At 36.6% G+C, this 26,081-nt stretch overlaps 1 protein-coding gene across 6 annotated transcripts in view; it reads right to left on the reverse strand.

Annotated features, from left to right (window-relative positions):
- Window positions 1–26,081, reverse strand: part of GRIA3 (glutamate ionotropic receptor AMPA type subunit 3) — a 299,657-nt gene that overhangs the window by 19,962 nt on the left and 253,614 nt on the right. For 4 of the 6 annotated variants that reach the window (XR_011923281.1, XM_072429787.1, XM_072429788.1 and 1 more), the window contains exons 8-11: window positions 19,323–19,427; window positions 18,446–18,553; window positions 14,648–14,854; window positions 2,449–2,822 (exon numbers count right to left, since the gene is read on the reverse strand). Coding sequence is in view for 5 of the 6 variants with exons in the window: in XM_072429787.1 (XP_072285888.1) it covers window positions 2,449–2,822; window positions 14,648–14,854; window positions 18,446–18,553; window positions 19,323–19,427 (794 nt within the window). In the remaining variant the exon portion in view is untranslated. The remainder of the gene's footprint in view (window positions 1–2,448; window positions 2,823–14,647; window positions 14,855–18,445; window positions 18,554–19,322; window positions 19,428–26,081) is intronic. The other 2 variants (XM_072429790.1, XM_072429791.1) reach the window with 2 other exon arrangements.

Consider the following 26,081-nt stretch of genomic DNA (forward strand, 5'->3'; position numbering starts at 1 on the left):
CAGTTAAGATATTATGCAGCTATGTAAATTCAATAGGGGTGCGTACATTAAATAGCAACGCGTTTTCCTGCTGTTTTGACAGCAGAGACTGTTGCTGGTGGGTTGAGTTCACCCTTTCTCAATGTACTAATGTTTATGCTATTTAGGACGCTGTCCATCACGCAAAAATCCTATTTGCCTGCTGTCATTTTGCCTGCCATTTTCTGGAGAACTACAAGGTCTTTTGGAACTTTTGTATTTTTTCCTTGTTGCCACTGTTCTCCCACACTTACCTAGCAAATTTGGTGATTCTATTATTTATAGGGGCTTTGCTATTAATGTTGAAAGTCCTCCAATTGACAGTGGGAACATTCGAGTTGTGCACATAATAGTAAGAGTAGGTGGTATTTTCATTTTAATGGGCCATCTACCAAAGAAGTTGTTTTAAATAACTAATTAAACAAGGAAAGGCATTTATACAAGTCACAACTGCCCCCCCCCCCCCCCTTATGATATGTGCATATTTTACAGTAAGCATTTTATTAACTGTACATAATATATACACACATACCAAACTTGGTTCAACCCTTACTAAATTTATTGTCTAATATTTATACTTTCTGTATTCCCCTATCAGTAACACATCCTTTTTCTTTCCCTCAACTACACCCGAGTAGTCAAAATATTATTTAAGCAATGGTGTACATCCTACCTTGTGATTGTATTATTTTATACGCTGCCTCCTAGAGCCACACAATATATCTGTAAGTATTCTATTTCCTATAGAATTAAACTTTATTCCCTTAAGTTGATCTAATTTTTTTAATGATGATCTGTATTACTACCTCTAGGAATCCCTACTTAACACTATTGGGACACCCTGATATAGAGATTCCTACATGTCCTTTCTAATCCAGTCATCATGATTGCTCCATGTAAGATTAAATACTTTGTTATTTATAAACCATATTTCTGTTAGCACTGAGAGATGCTAAAATTCTTTATTCCTATTTTCTTTTGTTATCATGATTACTCACAACATCTTGATCTCAATCCTCCCTGAAGAAGCCTTGGGGCAATTTGTGTAGGGATCTTAAGACACCCACACAATGTTAGTATTCGTGTGAGATTGTAAACACAGTATTATTATATCTAATTTATTATATGTTATTTGAATATATTCCTTTTTTTAGTAGGTCTATGCTAATAATGGGGCTACAAAAAACACAAATTAAAACTTTTCTATTTATTTATCACCTCTGCCTTTTAAAAGCCTGTCTTTTCCTCCACTCTCTCCCCCCTAAAATCGAAAAGCTTAGTTAAGTAGTCAATTATTAGGCAGTAGTTAAGAAGTTATCAGAGTTAGGCAGGGGCAATGTTAGGAATTATACACTGCTGACATCCCTAAATCCTGTACAGACTGGAAAAATCTATGGAGATTATTTCCAAGGACGGTAGAACAAAGGAGCCATGTACAGATGACAGTATTCTGCTTTATGGAAGCAGGGGGAGGATGAACGGGAGACATTTTGCTGTGTCTTCGCTATTTGAAAACAAAGGTGGTTGTTTTTGTTGTAAAGTGATACAGGAGGACATCAATGTTTCTGGGGACAGATGTAAAGATACTGAATTATCTCCCAAGATGGTCACAAACATACATTTCAGGTGACAAAATTCTAGCCTCTGACCAAAGCAATAAAGCCAAAGGAAATTAAAACATGCTATCAGGAAAATGTGATGGACTTCTGACAAGTGAAGTAAACATTTAAAAACAGGTCTGAAAATGTCCAAATCAAAAAGTTTTAAGGTAAACCTTACATAAACATTTCAATCATTAATGATGCATTGCAATACAGATTTTTGTTTGTAGCTTGTACATTGTAAGTGTCAAAAATAACATTTTTTATGACATAAAAAAGAAGATTTAACAGCCCTGAACAACATGCAAATGAAATAGACAGAAAAAAACAAAGGAATTGAAAGCACAAGGGAAATGAAGTGCAAGTAAGTTTTGCAATAACATAAATGAAGAGAGAAATGCATGAGATGATAAGCCTCAGAACAGAGGTAATTAACCTGCTGTTGCATGTGTCTTCAGAGTAAGAAGCCCTTACTTTTGCATAGCAACATATGTTATATGCACCAAGCAGATGACCGTAAAATGAGATATGCAGCAAAAACACGGTAGACCTCCAAGCATTGCTGAAACAAAAAGACCCTATGCATTTTACAGTCTCAACATGGTGAATATAAGTTTAAATTAGCATGTATAAGGGGTCTTGGGCTCATACCAATTATACATGAGTGATGGTGGCAAGCATTATGATTTAATATGAAGCTTAGCACTCAGTGGATTTTGAAGCAAGAACAATTGAATTAAAAATGGTTGATAAAATTAACATATATACACCATGGCGCCAGGGTATGACCATAAAATGCAAGAAGGTGATGGTGTGATATGGAACAAACCTTGGAGAAATATCGCATCCTTGCTGCATAAAGGCACCCAGGGAAAACCAAAGGCTGTTAAATATTCCAAATTCATTTGGTGGATCTGGAGGATTCTGTGGGTCACGAGCTTCATCTGTGTCTTCCAAGTGCCATTCATAAGGGCTGAATCTGCTCACAAGGAAAAGAACTACACTGACTCCGATATATGCAAAAACTATACACATCCATATTTCATAGGCCAAGGGGTCCAGGAAGGAAAACACTCCTGGTTTGGATTTTTGAGGCTTCTTAATCATGATGGAAATGCCAAGGCTCATAAATGGTTTGGAAAAATCAATCACTTCTTCCCGTACCAGAGTAATGGTGAGAGGGGCAACAGCTATGTCTGCTCTCTGAAAACAAAGAAAATAGTTCAATAAGTGCACATTTGTTTAGAAAAATGAAGAATCAGTTTTAAATGCTGTTGCAACAATCCCTAACAGTTCAGGACTTGTTTTACAGATGTGTTGAATGCAGGAAATACCTTGCTTATGATATGTAATTTGACAATATTGCTATCAAACCAATTTATAGCAAGGTTTACTGTCTAATCTTTACAATATTCTAAAACAGTAGGGGAGGGAAGAAAGCAGAAAGAAGAAGAAAATACTCCCTCAAATTACCGTTTAGCAAATGTAAAACAGTGGACTGGTCTGTATCACTAAATAATAAAAGGATTACAATCTGTACAAAATTGTATTTGCCTCAATAGAAATGTTAGAACTAATACACACAGGCAGTTTTACAATTCTAATCTGATGTAGGATCTGATAAAATAATTAAACATGAAGGGAATGTTGCAGCAAATGGAGAATAATAGACACATTTGTGGGGTTCTGTAGAAAAAACATGTTGGTAAATATCCACATTAAAATGGGATAAAATATAATTGCTTAAAAAAATAGAGAGAAAAAAATTGCAAGAAAATAATGATAGGCATGGGGTTAAACATTCAATTAGGGTTTATTAGAATGAATTAGGGCTAAGTGATGAGCTAAATAGGTAATGAAAAAGTGTTCAACTACTTTAACTGATATCATTACTCTGTTTCATTCAGCTACATATGAATAAAACAAAGTAGATGCAAGTCACACGATTACTTTGTATCTCTAGTCTATGTCTCTGAACAGTGTTTATAAATATTAAGCATGACATCCCTTTTTTGACAGTATTAGCATCTGCAACTCTATTTACACAGCAATTCTCAATGTATTTTTTAATAGATAGAAATGGCTGGCAAAAGCAGAGCACTGTACAGATTTATTTTCATGTTGCTAACATGATGTGAATATACTATATTGAAAATTATGAGCAAATTACTACAAAATAATTTTTCTTTACACATAATTGGATGAGTAAAGTAAAAAGCTTTATCATATTAACTAGCAGAAGTGTTGCTAAGTGAGCAAACTTCATTTGTTTTTAATTTTTTTAGTGAATCATCCCTACTGAATCATTTAACTATAACAATTACCAACTAAAAGAAATCCAGTGGCTGCCACTGCTGTCTGTTTTTTTTTAATGCAGGTTACTTGACTTTAATTTTTCTACCCTAAACAAGTGGGGAACAACATAAAGAAGAGGAAATTCAAAACAAAGGGCTCCTCATCTGAATACATCTCTGGTTATGCAGTTGTAAATTCACAGGATAAACAGGGAAGCCGAGAACTAGCATTTTTAAAATGGTTAGTCATCAATGACAGCATTCATATTGCCTTGGTAGATGTAATAAAAATAAAAAAATAGTATGGTGGAAAATAAAGAACTTAAAAGGTCTTTCTATGCTGTCATGTAAAATAAATATGAAAATTAAAAAAAGCAAAACACAGACTAAAACATTAAAAAATCAACTTAAAGTCAGTTTTACTTTTCACCAAACCTAATAAAAGTAATATATCTGGGAGTAATACATTTCTTTGCCTTTCTGTATGTCCCCAAATAATTTCACATATAAATGCACAAGCCTTTGCTGTAAATAATAAAAGTGCAAATACTTTATCAAACCATAGATGCATTTAGCATTTGCTTGTGTATCTGCCATAATGGTAAAAGCTTCTTTGAACTGGGTGGATCTGCTTGTATTTTATATTAGGATCATAAATCAAAAATGAAGCTATTTAAAATTGCACATGCACATTGCACATTTTCAGAAAAGTGCAGGTTTTGTTTCTTTAAAGTGCAGAATTCGTTATTATTTCATGACACTGACACCAGCTAACAATCCATAACCCAAGAAACATCAAGCATTAAGCTTTTAAGGTAAAACAGTTTGAATGATGTACAATGTTTAAAAAAAAGATTGTAAGCAATTTTTTAAACAAGACTCAGGGTCATTATTTTTCAAACATTTCTTGCATAGGCTAGTGCAGGGACAAAGTCAGCTAAATACTGCAGGGTATTTTAAAATATGACAGATTGCTCTTGCTCTACATTAGGTTTCAGCAAACTTGTAGCAGTTTTCTCAAATTTGATGTAAGCAAGTCAATCATTGTTAGTGATAAGTAGATTATGTGTAGCATGTGATGCCTTTAAGCATGCTGGAAAATTTTTCAGTCCAATATTTTTTTAATAAAAATCCCTTTCCATCACTGCTGGCTGGTGTAATGGCTGTTGTAAATACTTGTGCACAGTATTGTTCTGAGAAAGACAGATCAAGCATTTCTGCAAAAAACAAAAAAAACAAAAACAAAAAAAAACTCTATGGTTAACTGAAAAGAAAGGTTATAATGAACAAAAATATATAAATCTGTGTAACTGCTGAGTTTGTTTACACTTCTGCTTTTCCCACCAATTCTAAACATTCTAAACATTGAAAATGAATGGAAAAGCAAACATTCTTATGACCTGTCCCAGGAAGGAAAGGGCCTATGGAAGAGTATCAAATGCATCTAAGTATCTAAGAGTATCTAAGTATCAAATGCTATTCCTAATGAGAATTTTCCATAAGGGCACACAATTCAACTTAATTTGCATGTTTACTTGCTAAACAGACACTCAAGTGACGGACTTAATGGTGTATTAAGTGACGGACTTAACTGATGTATTAAAGCTCTCCAAGGCTGGAGAAGATACACTTTAATCAGGGAACCTTGGTAATCCAGCAAACCAGGAATGGATTTGTTTAAGGTTTGAAAACATTTGCAAATGGCTTTTAATAAATCCATTCCAGGTTTGCTGGATTACCCAGCTTCACTAGTGAAAGTGTATCCTCCCCAGCTTTGGAGAACTTTAATAAATCAAACCCAATATATCAATTAAGGTCCTTTTACTCTAAGCCTTGTCTTGGGTTATAAATGGTAATCTCATGGGAAGATCCATTGTAGTTGATGATTTTTTATCTTGAGATTGGTTAGCTAAAGTGAATCTGTAGGGGTAGCCTTTTGCTAACTCCATAACAATGTCAGAATTAAAATTGACACATGACAATGGACAAACAAGCTAAAGAAATACAAACAGAACTGTAAAGCTGTTTAAGCATACAGATTCAGTCATGGAAATTTGTCTTTAATATTGGCCTTTTCTATTCTAAGTTTTGTAAAAAAACGAAAATGCAGAAACACTTTCCAGGTCCTTTATGAAATAATAGGACTAGTGTTGGTCGAATAGCTCACTATTCGATTCGACCGCTATTCGGGCGAATAGAGCCAAATTATTTGGGTGAACAAACATCGAATTTGAAATCCAATAAAGTCAATGGGGGAAAAATTTGGGTTGGTTTTTGGGACTGTGTAGAGCTTCTACAGCCTGAATACAATGAATACATTGAAAAAGACATGTCAAGACTCGCCCAGCTCTGCACAACACTGTACGTTACTGTAAGTAAAAAAAAAAAAAATGAAGGAAGGCTTCTTTATGTGTGTGGGGACTGCATTGTTAACTGGAATCTCGAGCTGGGTGTAGTGCATCTACAATGCCACCTAGATGTCTGTAATACCATTTTTAAGAATGGAGTACTGACAGGTGGCAGCAGCAGCAACAGCTGGAGGAGGAGGCGGTGGGCATTGAGATGGAGCCGGGACAGCATTGGTAACTGGCATCTAGAGCTGGGTGTAGTGCATCATCAATGCCACCTAGATGTCTGTAATACCATTTTTAAGAATGGAGTACTGACAGGTGGCAGCAGCAGCAGCTGGAGGAGGAGGCGACGGGTCCTAAGACGGAGTGTGGACAACATTTGTAACTGGCACCTAGAGCTGGGTACTGGGCAGGCAGCAGCAGTAAGAGCATGAGGAGGTGGTGATAAGCCCTGAGATGGATCAAGGATGGCATTAAAGATTAAGTCCATCACCTACATGGACAGTGTGGAAGCTGTAGCTACTGGAGACATTGCTGTGTAGGGGACTGCCTTTTCCTATCTGCTAGCTGTAACTTTGTAAAAGTGCGGCATGGTCTGAATTGTTAACTGGCATCTACAGGTGGGTACTGGGCAGGCGGCAGCAGTAACTTCAGGAGGAGGAGGTGGTGGGCCCTGAGACGGCATGTGGACAGCATTAGTATCTTGCATCTATAGCTGGGTACTGTGCAGGCAGCAACAGTAACAGCAGGAGGAGGAGGCGGTGGGCTCTGAGACTAATTGTGGACGGCATTAGCATCTTGCATCTAAAGTTGGGTACTGGGCAGGCAGCAGCAGTAAGCAGAAGGAGGCAGCATCAGTTACAGCAGGAGGAGGAGGCGGTGGGCTCTGTGACAAAGTGTGGACGGCATTAGTATCTGGCATCTACAGTTGGGTACTGGGCAGGTGGCAGCATCAGTATCAGTATGAGGAGGAGGCAGTGGGCTCTGAGACCAAGTGTTGACGACATTAGTATCTGTCATGTAGAATTGGGTACTGGGCAGGCAGCAGCAATAACAGCAAGAGGAGGCGGTGGGCTCTGAGACCAAGTGTGGACGGCATTAGCATCTTGCATCTAAAGTTGGGTACTGGGCAGGCAGCAGCAGTAAAAGCAGGAGGAGAAGGCGGTGGGCATTGGGGCCAAGTGTGGACGGCATTAGTATCTTGCATTTACAGTTGGGTACTGGGCAGGCAGCAGCATCAGTTACAACAGGAGGAGGAGGCGGTGGGCTCTGAGACAAAGTGTGGACGGCATTAGTATCTGGCATTTACAGTTGGGTACTGGGCAGGCGGCAGCATCAGTAACAGCAGGAGAAGGAGGCCGTGGACTCTGAGACCAAGTGTGGACGGCATTAGTATCTGTCATCTAGATTTGGGTACTGGGCAGACAGCAGCAGTAACAGCAGGAGGAGGGCTCTGAGACCGACTGTGGATGGCATTAGTATCTGGCATCTACAGTTGGGTACTGGGCAGGCGGCAGCATCAGTAACAGCATGAGTAGGAGGTGTTAGGACCTGAGATGGAGTGTGGACGACATTAGTAACTGGCATCCAGATTTGGGTACTGGGCAGGCGGCAGCATCAGTAACAGAAGGAAGAGGAGGCAGTGGGCTTTGAGACCAAGTGTGGACGGCATTAGTATCTGGCATCTAGAGTTGGGGAGTGGGTTGGCAGCAGCAGTAAAAGCATGAGGAGGAGGCATTAGGCCCTGATATGGAGTGTGGACAACATTAGTAAATCTTAAATTATGATACCTCTTGCAATCTATCAAAAATGTTGTCCATAAAAATACAGATATTTCATTCTAATACCACTTGCTATCTATGATATCTATAATGTATGTATTTCTGTAACAAAATACAGATATTTAATTCTGATCCCATGTGCTATCAACAAATCCCACTTATCCCATGTATCAAAAAAGCCATAAAAATGACTGTATTTCTCTCCAAAAAATACAGGTATTTATTTATGATACCTCTTGCAATCTATCACAAAAACCAGAAAAAATTCTGTATTTATCTCTAAAATATAGATATTTCATTCTGATCCTACTTGCTATCTAGCAAAAAAGCCAGAAGAATTTCTGTATTTCTCTCCAAAAATACAGATATTTAATTATGATACCACTTGCTATCTATTAAAAAAGCCAGAAATATTTCTGTATTTCCCTAAAAAAATACAGATATTTCATTCTAATACCACTTGCTATCCATCAAAAAATCCAGAAAAATGTATGTATTTCTGTACAAAAACACAGACACATTCTGATCCCACTTGCTATCTATCAAAAAACCATAAAAATTTCTGTATTTCTCTCCAAAAAATACAGATATTTAATTATGATACCTCTTGCAATCTATCACAAAAACCAGAAAAAGTTCTGTATTTCTCTATAAAAATACAGATATTTCATTCTGATCCCACTTGCTATCAAAAAAGGAAGAAAAATGTATGTATTTCTCTATAAAAAATACAGAAAATTAATTCTTATCCCACTTGCTTTCTATCAAAAAATCCAAAAAAATGTATGTATTTCTGTAAAAAAATAGAGATATTTCATTCTGATCCCACTTGCTATGTATCAAAAAAGGCAGAAAAATTTCTGTATTTCTCTCCAAAAAATACAGATATTTAATTATGATACCTCTTGCAATCTATCAAAAAACAAAAAAAATTCTGTATTTATCTAAAAAAATACAGATATTTCATTCTGATCCCACTTGCTATCTATCAAAAAAGCCATAAAAATTTCTGTTTTTCTCTAAAAATATACAGATATTTCATTCTTATCCCACATGCTATCAAAAAATACAGAAAAAAAATCTGTATTTCTTTTAAAAAAATACAGAAATTTTATTCTGATCCCACTTGCTATGTATCAAAAAAGCCATACAAATTTCTGTATTTCTCTCCAAAAAATACAGATGTTTAATTATACCTCTTCTAATCTATCACACAAATCAGAAAAAAAATCTGTATTTATCTATAAAAATACAGATATTTCATTCTGACCTTGCTATCTATCAAAAAAGCCAGAAAAACGTATGTATTTCTCTAAAAAAAATACAGATATTTCATTCTGATCGTTTATGCTTATCAAAAAATATAGAAAAATGTATGTATTTCTGTAAAAAAATACAAAAATACAGATATTTCATTCTGACCCCTCTTGCTATGTATCAAAAAATTCATACAAATTTCTGTATTTCTCTCTAAAAATACCACTTGCAGTCTATCAAAATAAATATAAAAATTTCTGTATTTCTGTAAAAAAATACAGATTTTTAATTATGAGACCTCTTGCAATCTATCACAAAAACCAGAAAAATGTATGTGTTGTTTTAAAAAAATAAAGATATTTCATTTTGATCCTACTTGCTATCTATCAAAAAAGCCAGAAAAAATTCTGTATTTCCAAAAAAAATACAGATATTTCATTCTATTACCACTTGCCATCAATCAAAAAATCCAGAAAAATGTATGTATTTCTGTACAAAAATACAGATATTGCATTCTGATCCCACTTGCTATCAAAAAAGCCATAAAAATTTCTGTATTTCTCTACAAAAAATACAGATATTTAATTATGATACCTCTTGCAATCTATCAAAAAAAAAAAACAGAAAAATATCTGTATTTATCTATAAAAAATGTTGTGGGAGTTAACCATATGTCCTCCTGCTCCAGAAGGGCACTTAGAATGGTTGCGCCCGTGTGGCTGAGGGAACCAAGGCTTCACAACCTCAGGACTCCGTGGCAACGTCTGAGTTGTGCACCAAAATAGCAAACTGCAGGTTGTTGCTGGCGGTGAACAGATGCTGGCGAATGGGAGATGCTGGGTCTCTACGGCAAAGTGTTCCTGGAGGAAAAGTTTGAGGCACAAGAGTCAAAGGAAGAGGTGGAAGTGGGGGTCGAGGAGGAGATTGCATGGCGATGTACTCTGGGCGGAGGTAGGTATGCAGGCCTTGCTGCAGCTTCATCTTCCACTGCTACCACCAAAGTTACCTAGTGAGCTGTATAGGAAATATATCTTCCCACTCCATGCTTGCTCGACCAGCTGTCGGTTGTCAGGTGCACCTTGCCAGAACTTGAGTGCTGCAGGGACAGTGACACATTGCTCTGCACAGGTTCATGCAAAGCAGGAACACATTTTTTTGCAAAAAACTGTCGCTTGGGCATACCGTACTGTGGGTTCGCACAGAGGAATGCGTAACGGAATGCATTGAAGTCCACCAGCGGGTAAGGGAGGAGCTCTAACGCAATCAGCTGAGCAATTGCCACAGTGATTAGCTTTGTTTTGGGGTAATTTGGGCCATATTTCCTCTTGCGCTCCAGCATCTGGGGGATGGAAGGTTGGATGCTGCTAATGCTAACCACAGAAAGAGCAGCCGATCTGCGTTGGAGCTCCTGCTAACCGCTGGTAGAGCCTGAGAAGGGTAATGCTTGGCTACATGCCCCACTCAAATTGCTAGCAGCTGCACAGGTAACTTTGGTGGCAGAAGGAGGAAAGGCAGCAGTTTAAGCTTGCTTCTTGGGTGGAGGTGGTCGCACAGAGCTCTGTGCTTTGACCAGGTGTTCCCGCCAGGTTACTGGGTGGTGGCTTTTGAAATGTGTGCTCATGCATCTTGTTCCAAGTTTGTTTGGGTTTTTGCCTCGTTTCAAGTGTTGAGCACACAGTTTGCAGATGACCATAGTGTTGTCATCACTATGGGCATTAAAAAATGCCCACACGGGCGAACATCTAACTGGGCTAAAAGGTGCTCTGGAGCTGGTTGAGGCACAGCTGTGGTGACAGCTTCCGACAATGGATGACTATGACTTGCCTCACTGGTACGTAAAGACTGCAGAGTGTGGGCAGCTTTTACCCTCTTCCTCCCTCTCCCCCTTTGAGGGTGCTCTGCAACCTCCTCCTCCTCTTCTTCCTCCCCATGTCTGATCAAGGACATCATCATCATCAGAAGAGAGGGAAAGGGAGCAGCGGTCTTTCTGAGCCAGTTTGAATTGGCTATCCTGGCTCAGAGTTTTGGGGTGAAAAGTAAGTGTGTGTGTTTGTGGGGGGGGGGGGGGGGGGGGGGGGGGGGGGCTGTGAACTGACTCTCTTTGTCAAATGACTGAAACAACTGAGCATCTTAAAGGAACGCTTGGAACTCCACCTCTTCAACCCCTCAGTGGGACTCCTCTACAGAAGAACTAGAAGGAACAGGTGAATCATGGACTGTTTGGGACACCAGTGAGGCCTGTGTCTGGGACTGGGATGAAGATTGGGGTACAATCACTTGACCCAGGATAGGTCATGTACTCCACTACCTCTTGTTCATGGTGTGGTAATAATGGATGCCCACCACCAACAGCAGAGCTTCTTGTTCTTAGGTCTGCAGCTAAAAACAAACTCATAATGCTTTGCTTGCCACCCCTGTCAAAGCTGCTTCTTCCTCTTTAGCCAGAAATTGTACAAATTTTTGTGTGGCTTGACACCCTGCAAAATACTTTGGAGCTAATATGCTTCACAAAGTGTAAATTTTTACAGTAAGTGAATTCTTTCATTGGGGGGGGGTTGTCAACAAAAATGCACTGTGTGTGTTGTATGCAGCACTTTCCTTCAGTGGTGACGCTTGTAATATGCAGCACAGTATACAAACTATATACTGCATTATATACTGCGTCTGTGTGACTGTGTCCCAGTACAAGTGTGATACTGTGCAAGCAGTCAGGGAGAGTACCCTGACTCTGGCTGCGTGTATGTAACACACTATCTATCTATCTATCTATCTATCTATCTATCTATCTATCTAACAGTGAAACACTCTACCTATCTGAGTACAGTAGATTTCAGGACTGCAGCAATACAGTACAATCAAACAATCTATCTGACTAATAGCGTAAGTGTGACACAGTAACTAAGTAAAGCACTTTTTTTACTTTGACAAAGCAAGTCAAGCAGCACAGAAAGGTTGTGATGCTAGCAAATCTCTGTCAGGAGTGGTAAATGCAGGCACGCCCTGGCCTTATATAGGCTAATGGCTGCTTGTGTGGCATGCAGTGACAGACAGCCAATCAGCTGCCTGCCACAACAAACATGGAGGAGAGCATCCCTGCTGTTATTGGAGGGCCCTAGGCATTATGAGGGAGGTCCCTAGGCATTGTGGGAGGGCCGAATTCAGGGCTTTGAATCCAGCAAAATTCCGGTCGGGTTGACCCGAATTTCGAACAGCCATATTCAGGTCGAACATTAGGACGACCCAAATTCGAACAACAACACTAAATAGGACAGCAAGTCTATTCAAATAAAACATATAAAAGAAATGAGATAACGTGACAGCCATTCACATTAGGAATGCAAATTTTACTCGAGAAAAATAAATCAATGTTTTTCTTTTGATAACGCTGAATATGATGCCAGCTCTTTAAATACACAGCCAAAGTCAATATTTATTGACGTTTGAATGGATCAATCAAGTCCCATGATAATACATGACCTCTGCAGGACTGAAAAGTAATTTCGAGCAAAAATTAATTTACTGTTTAACTAAAAGCTTGTATTCACTGTGAATCAATTTTTGGTCATGCTGTTATATTACTACAGATCATGCACTTTAAGAAAAAGGAAGCAAATGAAAAAATGAATAAGTACAATCGAATAGCCTTTAACAATGGCATGCTTTTAAGTGAGCTAGTGTGATGAGCACAAAATACATCCTGGGCTCTAAAACATGATACTTTTTTTTTAATTGAAAAACATTTTTCTTCACAAAAGTTTTAAAAAAATGTTCTTTTATTTTGATCATAAAATTGATACAAGTTTTTTTCTTGCTGAAAAGATACATGGACAGCTTAATGTATTATGGTCAATTTTATCGCTTTGTGATAAAGAGTTTTACATCGACCATAGTTCTGCTTTGATTGCCTGCTTCTGACTTGCCAACAGATTACAGCAGTTGTTGGCCACACATGTACCATCTGGCTACTTTTTGTCACCCGAGAAATAGGGTGCTCAAAGTACAAAGTGTGGGTTAAAGTCTTTCAGGCATCTGGTGCCGTTTTTTTGGGGGTAGATTGAAGGGTAGCAGTTGGTATATATGTTCTATCTGTTTTAATGCTACTGCTTCTAATAGTGGTTGGCAAGAGGTATTTTGCCTGTCCCATTAGTCAAAAACTGCAAAAACAGGCAACTGTAATTTCATGTCTATGTGTAGTTTACAAGACTTAAATTAGCCACTTCTCTAAAAAATAAATTGCAATTTTATTAAATATTTTATAGAAACAAATATATAAATGTTATCAGCCTAAAATATACGTAAACCTTTATCAACTTTTTTGTGTGCTGCCTTTGTTTTGTAAATATACCATTAAAAGTTTTATCAATTCAGTAAAAACAAAATAATATATTTCTGATGGAGTTTTATCAAACTGAAAATTACTGTGCTTAGGCCTATGGGTTGGGTCTAACTTACTCTCATGAAAATGCCTTTTTCGTGCCTTTTCATGGACGTTAAAAGGTATATTATCAAAAGCAATGCTTTAATAATTAACAGTGCCTAAAATATACAATTCTATCTGAGGCCCATGTAAAATGGGGTTATTTTAATTGTAATAAAGCTGTTATGCTATTTTTATTCCAGATACACATATGGAAAGAGAAATACAAATCTCTATATGGAATACAATATTGAAATTATGAAACAACAAGCGAGAAACTAATTGGCAGTATTGTCCCAACTTGCTTGCATTGCTATAAAAAGTCAGAATGTTTACCTATTAGAATAATGTAGAGTTCCTGGTAAAATAGGAAAGAAAATTCAAAACATTGCTATTTGTGTCTACTGCAGGTAAAGATGAGAGCAAAAAACAGACAATTATTTTTTGCGTAACTTTTGCGAACACTGAGTTTGCCACTGCCATATCTGATTTACCATTTTACTCCCATGACACCTAATTACAACATTTTGGATTTTCCCCTATTTCATACCTTGGGTATAATGGTTTCTAGGACACATGTAGAAGGTGAATCCTCCCAATTTCAATCGTGTATCCCCCCAACACAGCAGAAATAAGCACTCAACATGATGTTTTATAGAGAACTATATAAACACCTATTCCTAACAGTAATATCTAAATATGTAAGGAATAAGATTGCCTTTAAAATTTATGTGTAAAGGCTGTAGTTTCCTAAAGTTATATAACTATAACTATATCATCCTTTACAAAATTTATCTAATATTATAATTATTTTTAATATACTTATTGGAGATGTTTCTGATGATTATGAATTTAACTTTTTGGTGTTGAATTCATGAGGTTTTCATGCTACTGATGTTGGAGTGGTCAACAAATGGGAAACACTTACCCCATACACAAGTTCACCCACCATTCCATTCCATATTTTAGTTTCAGGGTCACGGGCACCATACTTGCCATCTTCAACAATGGAGAGTTTGTATTTAATGCCAACATGCTTTGCAATTTCACTAGCTAGGTCCACACAGTACCCTTCATACTTGTCATTGCCATCTAGCTGCTCATAGTTTTTCTTTTTCATTACATATGGATTTTCCTAAATTTTTCCAATAATGAAAATAAAAGAAATAAAAAAAAACAGATCAAACATATGGAAAAGCACATTACTAAAAAGATGTTTTATTACACTCTTGTTAATGTTCAGCAGATGAAAGGATTGAGTATAGCACTAGACATCATCAGATAAATAATGTCTGAGTGGATTGAATGAATGCTACAGTTTTGAAGACGCAAACTACAGAAAGAAAATACAAGTCTTATAACCAGCTTAGTATCAAAACCACAATTAGAAATTCAGACATGGAAAGAAAACATAAACATGCAAGTGGTTTTGTAGAATATAATATTGTGACAGAAAGTTTCCCATAAGGCATTTGTACTATAAATTTATAAAGCATTGATATATTTTTAAAGGATTATGTCAACACCCACTTCCTGTTACAATTAATACACAATTTGTTCATATGGCTATGGGTTTATGTTATTAGAGACTTGAAATTTAAAGTAATATTTAGAGAAATAAAGAAAAGTAAAAACAAGCTGCAGAAAGAAATCTGACTAACAGATTGCCAGTATCTGTACAACAGTACCTTTGCAGAACCATCTAACATCTGAGTCATAAACCGTATACTGTATATACTGTATCTGAGTCAAATTCCTTACAATTGTGAAGCCATGATAACAGGCAGACAGTATATGAACCTAAACTTTTAATGCCTCCTGGCACTGTACTGGAATGCCAGGAAGAATTACCATAGCAAAGAAGTTCTTCCCATCACATTTTTGATCAGTTGTGCACTTTGGAACCATTCTACATACCATCAAAACCATAAAGTTTTCCATCGAGACCATTAACATTGCCACTTTAAGCACCCAAGGTAAAATACAATGTGCAAAATATAAAAAAAGGAATTCTGCTAGTAGAAAAAAAAGCAATATTGCTACAGTGACTTAGTGCTAAACTAAAAAACTGCTCAGTGTTTCCCTACTAACATATATGTTACTTTAGGGATGCAGTAGTGACATGGAGCTTGGAGGAAGGTACTATTGAATGCAGAATGATGCCCCCTAAAGTTTTGCAACTTTTACTTCAGAGGATGTTTCCCCTTTAATGGAGCACCATTTATAGCAATTTTTAACTGCAAAGAAGTGTTTTTGGCTAGTTTAACATCACCACGGAAGTCAATGGAAACTATAGTATATGGAATTAGGTGTAGGGACTAATAAAAGTAGTAATCAAGCAGGGTATAGTACATTGACATTTAACTCTTTGGCAAAATTTCTCTATGCCAGGACAGTTACTATGGTGTTTATGCGGGACAAACTGTACAGACACTTTAAAACACTGAAATCTTAGTTTGTTTTCTATGGGAAAAGAATCTTGGCAGCCTGCCAGTCCTCTAAAATACAGAGCACAGTAGGTGTTCCTTAACTGTTAGCAAGTTACCGAAACTGAACTATAGCAAGTTTTTGTTGCAATCCTTACCAAGCTTTTAGAAAAAAATATTTTTACTTTTCACAGAGGGGTCAGGGATGGCTTGTTTTAAATTTCTTTTAATGGGTGTTAGGAACATGTCTATAGTCTGAGCATTGGTGCTCAAACCTAATAGGAGCTAATAGATCAAATTTGGTCTCATTTATTAAAGCTCTCCAAGGCTGGAGAAGTTACACCTTCATCAGTGAACCTGGGTAATCCAGAAAACCTGGAATGGATCTGGTCCAGGATTCAAAACATTTGCTAGCAAATAGCAAATCACTTGGAAGAAATCCATTCCAGGTTGGCTGGACTCCCCAGATTCACTGATTAAAGTGTATCCTCTCCTGCCTTGGAGACCTTTAATAAATCAGGCCAATGGTCCCAAATGATTGTAATTTATTACGTACTTTATCCTTTGGAAGAGCACTTTAAAGATAATCATCACTAAATATATTTTTTCTGCTTGAGTAGGCACTTTTACCTCTTTACTTTACTGTGAGCTGTAACATCCATATATGTTTTAGTGGTCTTTTTAATGCACAAAAAAAAATTTTGTATATTAATCTTTAATTTATTTATTTAATTATTAATATTGTCTAACAATTCCAAACACTCCAAATATGGTCATTTTGGTATTTTTTTGAGGAAGGAAAGTGGTTGAAAGAAAGCAAAATATTTGTACCATTGCTGTAACATATATGACTGAATTCTACTACAGATGCAACCATTCATTTTGTCCATTATCATTCAAAAGATTTTTTTGTGTTACCTTAATTAAGTAATAGTACCTGTAAAAATATTGCTTATGCTCCTATAAATAAGTACCGTATTTTTCGGACCATTAGACGCTCCGGACTATAGGACGCACCAGGTTTTCCGCACGGGAAAACAAGAAAAAAAAAATTCATTTGATTTCCCCTGAGATCCAGCGTGCGGCACTTGTGCCCGCCCACTGTACCTCTGCATTCGGACCATAAGACGCACCCTGATTTTCCCCCCACTTTAGGAGGAAAAAAAGTCTTATGGTCCGAAAAATACGGTAATTGCCATCACTCTGACAAAATTTCATTTATTAAAGCAGCACTAAAAAGGAAATATGTGAATGCAAGGGAATAAGAAGCCAATTCGGTCTGTAAATCAAATTTCTTAGTCCTGAGCAGTTGTAAATTGTATTGATCTTTTGGGGGCATTTTAGATAATTCACATTATGTATCAACATAAAACACATGATTCTGTAATCTTGAGGTGATGCTTCCATAATTTGTCTGACACTCTATTGAACTTTGCTCTTACATTTAATGGTATCCCTTCATATTTCCTGCTCTTTCATCCCTGGTAATTACATGCTTTATTTTGTAATATGAGTAAAGGAAAATAGTCATTCATGTGACATACAAGAGTAAATCATTTGGGCTTCTTTTCACTTTTCATATATATTTTTTAATCATGTTGTTGCCATTGTCCAATTACAAAACACAGGTAAAATTGAGGTTAAATTGTTGCCTATTAAAACTATTCACTGTCTTATTTTATTTTTTCTATTATATGTAAGGGTTTATTTTTTTAAAATGATTCAGCAAATATAAATTCTGTTGAAAAAAATATTAAAAAAAAACAAAAAAAGCAAACAAAAAACATCTTTTGCTGTAAAACTTACCTCCTTTTGAGCTCTATGCCTTGAAGAGTCCTCTTTCCTGGCCTTTGCCCCTCTTAGAGGTTGAATGATGACTTCCATTATTCAACCCAATTTCTCAGAATCTAGTCTTTTCAATATTATGTAAAAAGAAGTTATTTTCTTAATACATGATAGAGAATTTTTACTTTAAAGCTCACTCCAAAGCAAATTATACTTACCTTCTCCATTTATCCTTCATTTACTCTGTTGGGACATGGCTTCTAGGTAAGGGGCATATGTGATCCCCCCATGAGATACTGCCTCAGCCTGGCAAGACAATCCCCCATTCTAATCCTTGTCAAATGAGGAAGGGGGGCAGTAACATCATTCAGCAGGGAAATTGTGACACTAACGCGGGAGCTTTCCCAGTGTGAAATCCTGGGGGAATCTAGCTTACACAGGAGCTTGAGTTATCAGGAGGCATTGTTTTTTCTGCCATTTAATTTCCTAAACAAAGTTAAGCAAAGCTGACTTACCAAAATTGTTGTCACTATAATGGTTTTGTTTTCCACAGAAGAAGTGTCATTTGTGGGCTGCTGATCAGGAGCAGCAACAAAATGCTCATATTCATTCCAATGTCCAACCTGTGAAACATTTCATAGGCATAATCCGAATATTATATGTATACATTTTGAAATTCACAGATAGAAAATGAACATAAAATAAATACTTGACTTTATAAGGGTAAATATGAAGTCTAATTTGGCATAATTCAACAATTTTTACAGAATTATGGTGAATCAATGGTATAATCTGCTGACAAAGTGGACAAAGTAGTTCTTTTTAAAGCACTTACAAATATTAGACAAAAGTAGTTTCTGATAGTCTTGCTAAATGCTTTTCCAAATTCACTGGCAAAAAATACTAATGTCAAGTACAGCCAGGCAACTTTTAAGTGGAGATCAACTATGAAAAACCTAATATGTCATTGCATATTTCCTTAAACTTAAAATTTGAAATGGATGTACAGAGTAATGACCGTTGACCTAACAAAGTAAATACCATCCTAATGAATACTGTAAAACTGTGTTTGCTTCAAATGCCCAATAATATGCAGTGAAATTGAAAAAGACATGATTCTGCCTTGAACATAATTAGATATTTAGAACATGGATTCACTTTAATCACTCAGCACCGAAACACCAAAAAAACATAGGATTTTAGCTCAACATTTCATGACTACTCATGGAGGGAAGTCTCCCTACTGGTGTCAGTAGTGACAGTAGAAGACAACTAAAAGGAGTTTAGGCAACATACTGCTCTAAACTGAACCTTTTTAACTTTATTTAGTTGTTTTTGAATACATAAAAAAACATAATTAATACTTGTTTTATTGGTTTGTTACCAACATACTTTACGAGGTTTAGTAGCTGTCATCTCATAAACATCAATTGTGTAGTTGGTTCTTCTTCCATATGTATCAAATTGAATATTACCAGTCATTCCTTGAACTTGTACCTGGAAAAAGTAAACCAACGTATTTAGGAGAAATAGGCAATGTTTTAGAGGTCAATAATATGGTTCATTAAAGCTATAATAAAAAAAAGTTACTTTGATTAAAAGGCCTGCTTACACAGATACATGTAACACTACCATACCTGTATATGGGATAGTTGACTGATGCTCCTTTCTTAACCAGGTTCTGGTAATTAGGTGAATTGATCAAAAAGTGAGGAGCATAAGAAAGAGATTTGGATTGAGTAGCATTGCTATGCCAGACAGAGGATGAAGCTCAAAAGAATGAAGGGGAGACCTAGTGTGGCTGTACAATGTATACTTGTTGTACATTGTACTTATAGGAGAACCAGTCGTAAGTGTGAGCTATCAGTAAGCAGGTAAGTCATACCTGTATTCAACTAGTGATTTGGTTTATGCTAAAGAAGAGTGTCAGGGTTCTGAGTTTTATTTGCCTTTTACAGCTCAAGGTGTTTTCCCAGTAGAAGGAAAGTCCCTATATTAGTACAAAAAGTCATTTTTCATTGATCTGATCACCAACTCAATAAATATATTAGTTTACCCAGGAATATGAAGTGCATTGAACAGCAGAACGATGATAAGCAAGTGAATTTAGATCTTTAACTGAACATTGAGTCATTGGACATGTTGGAAAAAAATTATATTTATTTTTTATTATTATTGATTTTTCTCCTATTTACTTACTTTTGGGCAAAATGTTTGTGTAGGGTAACAATATGTCTTTTATGTTAAATTGTATAAAAAAGGTGTGGCAAGTAAACAGGTAAAATCTACACAATTGGAATATTGACACTGGGAGACTAGAACACAGGTGTCAGTCTCATTTAATTTGCTAACTCTTTAAGACATAGCCCCTGATTCATCAAGCAGAATCGGATTATCGGTCGCGCATTCGTATTCGTGATCCGAAATTGTACGCGATCGCGCTATTCAGCAACTAAAAAAGATCGCGGACGGAGCCGCGCATCTCCGGCAGCTTTACACTGGCGAGCGTGTATTAAAAGTCACTGTTCCCCTAAAAAATCATTCTTTCTAATGGCTTAACAGATCCTCCTTAATCGCGCAGCTGAAATCTAATCGCCTTAATTGGCAGATTCGCGCTCCCTATTGTGAAGGCTGGAATCCGGCTGGCAGTGAGGCGAGTGCACGTGCACACTCGAGTCCGGACCGCGGTAATCCGCGATCAATGGCCGTGCGTACTTTCGCGCTTCCAGCGAGCGCGGATTTTATTGATGAATCAGGGGCATAGTGATGCAAAACACAAGTTTATGGCAAAAGCCACAAGCAAATATTACAAATGCAACAGTCCTAAAGTTTTTAATCGAATCTTAAACATCAAACAAAATTTGTTTTCAATGTGTCAAGCCTGTTCATGCTGTTAGCATTTGATTGTTTTTTTTAATCTTTACCTCTTCTTTGTATACTACACTGGGCAGAAATAAGTAAAAATCCTAACCAAATGGCAACCACAGACAAATTGCCAAGTGTTAGAACCTCTCCCCGTTTTTTTTTATTTCTCCATCTTTTCACACTTGTTGAAATTTTATATAATTTTCAATTAACTGCAAAATGGCGGAAAAGACACTGTGTTACATGAAATATTGTCAATGAGAACAAAGAGAAAGAAAACACTAAAATGGTAAAGGTTCTAACCTCTGTTTGCTGAAAATATCAGCCTTTTCTGTAACATAGTTACATAGTAGGTTAGGTTGGGACATAAGTTCATCAAGTTCAACCACTAGGGAAATAAACATATCCCGTTATAAAACAAATAAGACATAGTTGGTCCAGAGGAAGGCAAAAACCCCTTGGTACAATTTGCTTCAACAGGGGAAAAAAATTCCTTCCTGATTCCATGAGGCAATCGGATGTTCCCTGGAATAACAGTCACTGTTATTTTTACTTTAAAGCCTTAATACCCAGCTATATACTGTGCTTCTAGAAAACATCCAGCTTTTTCTTAAAGCAATTTATAGTAGTTGCTGAAACTACTTCCTGAGGGAGCCGATTCCACATTTTCACAGACCTTACAATGAAGAATCCCTTCCTTATCGGGAGCTTAAACTTCTTTTCCTTCAGATGCAAAGAGTGCCCTCTTGTTCTTTGTAATGACCTCAAAGTGAATAATGGGGAAGAGAGTTCTCTATATGGACCATTTATATCTTTATACAGGGTGATCATATCCCCCCTTATACGTCTCTTCTCAAGGCAGAATAGATTCAGTTCAGCTAATCTCTCCTCATAGCTGAGCTCCTCCATTCCTTTTATTAATTTAATTGCCCTTCTCTGCACTCTCCACTTCTCTGCACTCTCCAATTTAACAATGTCCTTTTTGTGAACTGGTGCCCAAAACTGGACTGCATATTCCAGATGTGGTTTGACCAATGCTTTGTACAGGGGCAGGATAATGTCTCCATCTCTGCAGTCTATTCCTCTTTTAGCACAAGAAAGTACTTTACTAGCTTTAGATATTGCAGCTTGGCATTGCATGCTGCTATTGAGTCTATGATCTACCAGGACCCCCAGATCCTTTTCCATTTCTGACTCCCCCAAATGTATCCCCCCTAGACAGTATGAAACATGCACGTTGTTAGCTCCCAAGTGCATAATTTTACATTTATCTATATTAAATTTCATTTGCCACTTTGCTGCCCAAACAGTACATCTAGGTCTGCTTGTAGATTATAGACATCCTGTATGGACTTAATTCCATTACATAATTTGGTGTCATCTGCAAACACAGAAATGGTACTTTTTATCCCAAACTCTGTATCATTTATGAAAATGTTAAACAGTATAGGTCCCAACACTGAACCCTGGGGTACACTACAAATAACCTTGGACCATTCAGAGTATGAATCATTAATTACAACTCTCTGGATGTGATCTTTAAGCCAGTTTTCTATCCATTAAATATTGACTTTTCCAAACCTATCGACCCTAACTTGCATAGTAACCGTCTGTGAGGTACAGAGTCAAATGCTTTAGCAAAGTCCAATTACACTATATCAACTGCTATTTCACGGTCTACCTGTTTACTTACTTCCTCATAAAAAGAGAGTAAATTTGTTTGACAACTTCAGTCCTTCTTGAAGCCATGCTGACTATCACTTATAATATTATTTTCCAGCAGAAACTCCTCTATGTGGTTCTTTATCAAACTCTCTAAGACCTTTCCAATTATGGACGTATAAACTAACAGGTCTGTAGTTACCTGGTAATTAATTTGCTCCCTTTTTGATGATAGGAACCACATTGGCCTTACGCCAGTCCATCAGTACCTTGCCAGTGACTAAAGATTTTCTAAAAATTAGAAATAATGGCTTTGAAATAACTGAGCTCAGCTCTTTGAGGACATGTTGATGTAATACATCAGGTCCTGGTGCTTTGTCAACCTTACTTTTTCCCAGCTTTTTCTCAATCATATCAATTCTAAACCATTGTGACTCATTTAAGGTAGTAACTGAGTTTTTAACAAGGAACAGTCAAGTAAAAGCAATCTAAAAATAAACTTATGTGGTGTGAATCAAGTAGAAAGATATTGTTTTTCCTACCCAGGAACAAAACTTTAGTCAGATGGGAAAATGTGTACTCTTGTACGCTGTAAAGCTTAGAGTTGTATTATAGCTTATTTAAACAGGCTTGTGTTTGTGCAATCACAATTACTAAAAACTCTAAGCCACACTGACTTGAAGTAAAATGAGTAGGATACTGCCAGAATCCATTTGACAGACTGATGTGGGTAACAAAAGGCTTGTATTTTATCAATTCCGTTTTGAAAGTATTTATCTTTATTTTTCTTAGTGCAGCATTTTTACAATCATTTTCTGTCTATATTCATGCCCTCCAACAATGAGTTGATGACATTTCTTCAAGCGGAACTAAAGCTACAAATTTTGAAAAAATGCAAACAAACATGTCCTTTACTGCAGAAGGGACAAGTGATGTGCGATCTACTCAAAGAATTACTCTACCTGCCCAGTCGAAATTTTTAATTTTCACTCACCCCTTCCTCTCCCATCTCCTTTCTTTTGCTTTCCAGGATGACTATCTTCTTTTACCTTAATTTGGCAAGTCCGGAATAACATTCAAGCAGTCCTGGTAGCCCCAGAAGTTGCTGGGATACCCAGTACATTCCTAGCAGTGTGCTGAGCTGTGCAGCTCATTGTTTCATTAGGAGAAAACAGCGAACTGGCAGATAAGTGTGTTTTATTGCAGAAGGGACATAAGTAATCCTACAATAAAAACGTGCCTGATCTCTCCTTTTCAAAGCAGAACTTAGTTCAGCTTTAAGAAGGATTGGGTATTGGTGTCAACAGTGGACCATGCCTGTGTAATGTGCAATGAAACAAACACGTTTCTTCATCTGAAGCATATGTAACAGGGTGACAATTAGGAGATGTGGACAAAGCATTGTCACTCATTAATAGTAAGTGTCTAAACAAAGACTTTTATGGCACAATCACCAGATAATATTTGAATGAAAGCTGCAGTTTTGTAAATTGAAAATTACATGACATTTACATTTAAAATTATATGGGATATTTTAGTAATTGAGTTTGCCAATTATTTACCTTTAACACTTTAACATACTTTAACACAGAACACATTATTCAGTGTTGGTTTTAAACCAATTAATTGACTGAGTCATGGCTTTTTTATGTGTGTTGAATTTAGTGTTCTTTTTTTAAGGTCTGTTAGGCATAGTCTCATAAAAACATTGTATAGTTGCGCCGTGATACATTTAATAGTTAAATGAATAAATTTATATGTTATTATATAGTACAAGGTTAGGCACAGATAATCATTGTTGCATGAAATTAAAGTGACTCACTGTTCTGTATTTTTTTGTAGACCAGGATGCAGATCATCACATGGTGGCCTTTTGGCTGTTCTATAATACTGCATTGTTCAAAATGTCACAACGGGGTACACATTTATCACAGCATTCAGTCATTATATTTGAAGAATACACGCATATAGTGAAAAACAATATGCCTTACTGTTGTAAAAATTCCATCTGCATGCAGAGTGGGTATTACATTTTCTAAACATTTTTCAAATATATTTTTTTAAAGTTTATTCTGTATGATATTTCCAGGACAATTGGGTATGGGAATTACAATTTTACTATTGTTATTTGCCTTTCGTTCAATGATGTTTACAATGTGTTATTAACATTTTACTGCCAGTCATTGTCTGATGAACTGGAAAGCTGGCAGTTATGGCATTTTAAAAAAGTCCAGCTCTCTCTGTGAGTTCATCAACTTTCCCCAGCCAACATTGTTCTTGTTAAAAAAAAAATACCAAAAAAAATGAAATTATCTATATCCTAAATATCTGCATCACTCAAATTTTAGATGGTTTTTAGGATGGTCACAGTTTACAATTATTATAGGGTATTTTTTCCAATACAAAATTAATTATCAATAGTTAATTAACTACAGAGAAAAATACCCAAAAAGGGAATAGAGAAAATGTAGGCTTTTTTAGGCACTTTAACCATAACAGTTAAAATAAGTAAATTTTATTAGTGAATAATAATTTACAAATCATAAAACAAAAAAATTAAAATAACTCAATGTGCATAGTTGATAAATTATTATGTTCACGTGGTGAGGCCAATATATTAGGTTGTGTACAGAAATTTCTACAGAATCAGCAAAAATATGGTTTCTTTCCCGCTGAGATTCACCCAGATTGGCTTCCTCAGGGGTTACTGAGACTAAATCATTTGTCCTGGAAAACATATATATATATATAATTAATGTACATAGAAATATAAACAGATATTAAACACTGGGGGACGCATTTTTTGTTGAGTTAGATCTTACACTTGTTTTTTACAAATTTTTGAGTTGTGAATTCAGAAATGACCCCAGTCTTTTGCTATCACATCAAATTTTTACGATACAGGGTATCCTCCATTTTTGTCAAAAAAACATACAAATTTTACATACAATGAAATAATAACTTGATTGTACTGTTTATTTAAATTTCTTTTGTTCATACAAAGGATTTATTGTTACTCTATGACGGCGGGGTTGTTACTAGTGTTGTTCGAATTTGGGTCGTCCTAATGTTTGACCTGAATATAGCCGTTCGAATTCGGGTCAACCCGACCGGAATTTTGTTGGATTCGATGCCCCGAATTCGACCCTCCCACAATGCCTAGGGACCTCCCCCATGATGCCTAGGGCCCTCCAATAACAGCAGGGATGCTCCCCTCCATGTTTGTTATGGCAGGCAGCCGATTGGCTGTCTATCACTGCATGCCACACAGGCAGCCATTGGCCTATGTAAGGCCAGGGCGTGCCTGCATTTACCACTCCTGACAGAGATTTGCTAGCATCACAACCTTTCTGTGCTGCTTGGCTTGCTTTGTCAAAATAAAAAAAGTGCTTTACTTAGACTGTGTCACACTCACACTATTAGTCAGATAGATTGTCGGATTGTATTGTATTGGTGCAGTCCTGAAATCTACTGTACTCAGATAGGTGGAGTGTTTCACTGTTATCTAGCTAGCTAGATAGAAAGATAGATAGATACATTGATAGATAGATAAATAGTCAGTCAGTGTGTTACATACACGCAGCCAGAGGGAGAGTAAAAAATACAGATATTTAATTCTGATAC

The sequence above is a fragment of the Pyxicephalus adspersus genome, chromosome Z, assembly GCF_032062135.1.
Source record: "Pyxicephalus adspersus chromosome Z, UCB_Pads_2.0, whole genome shotgun sequence".
NCBI classification, from domain to species: Eukaryota; Metazoa; Chordata; class Amphibia; order Anura; family Pyxicephalidae; genus Pyxicephalus; species Pyxicephalus adspersus.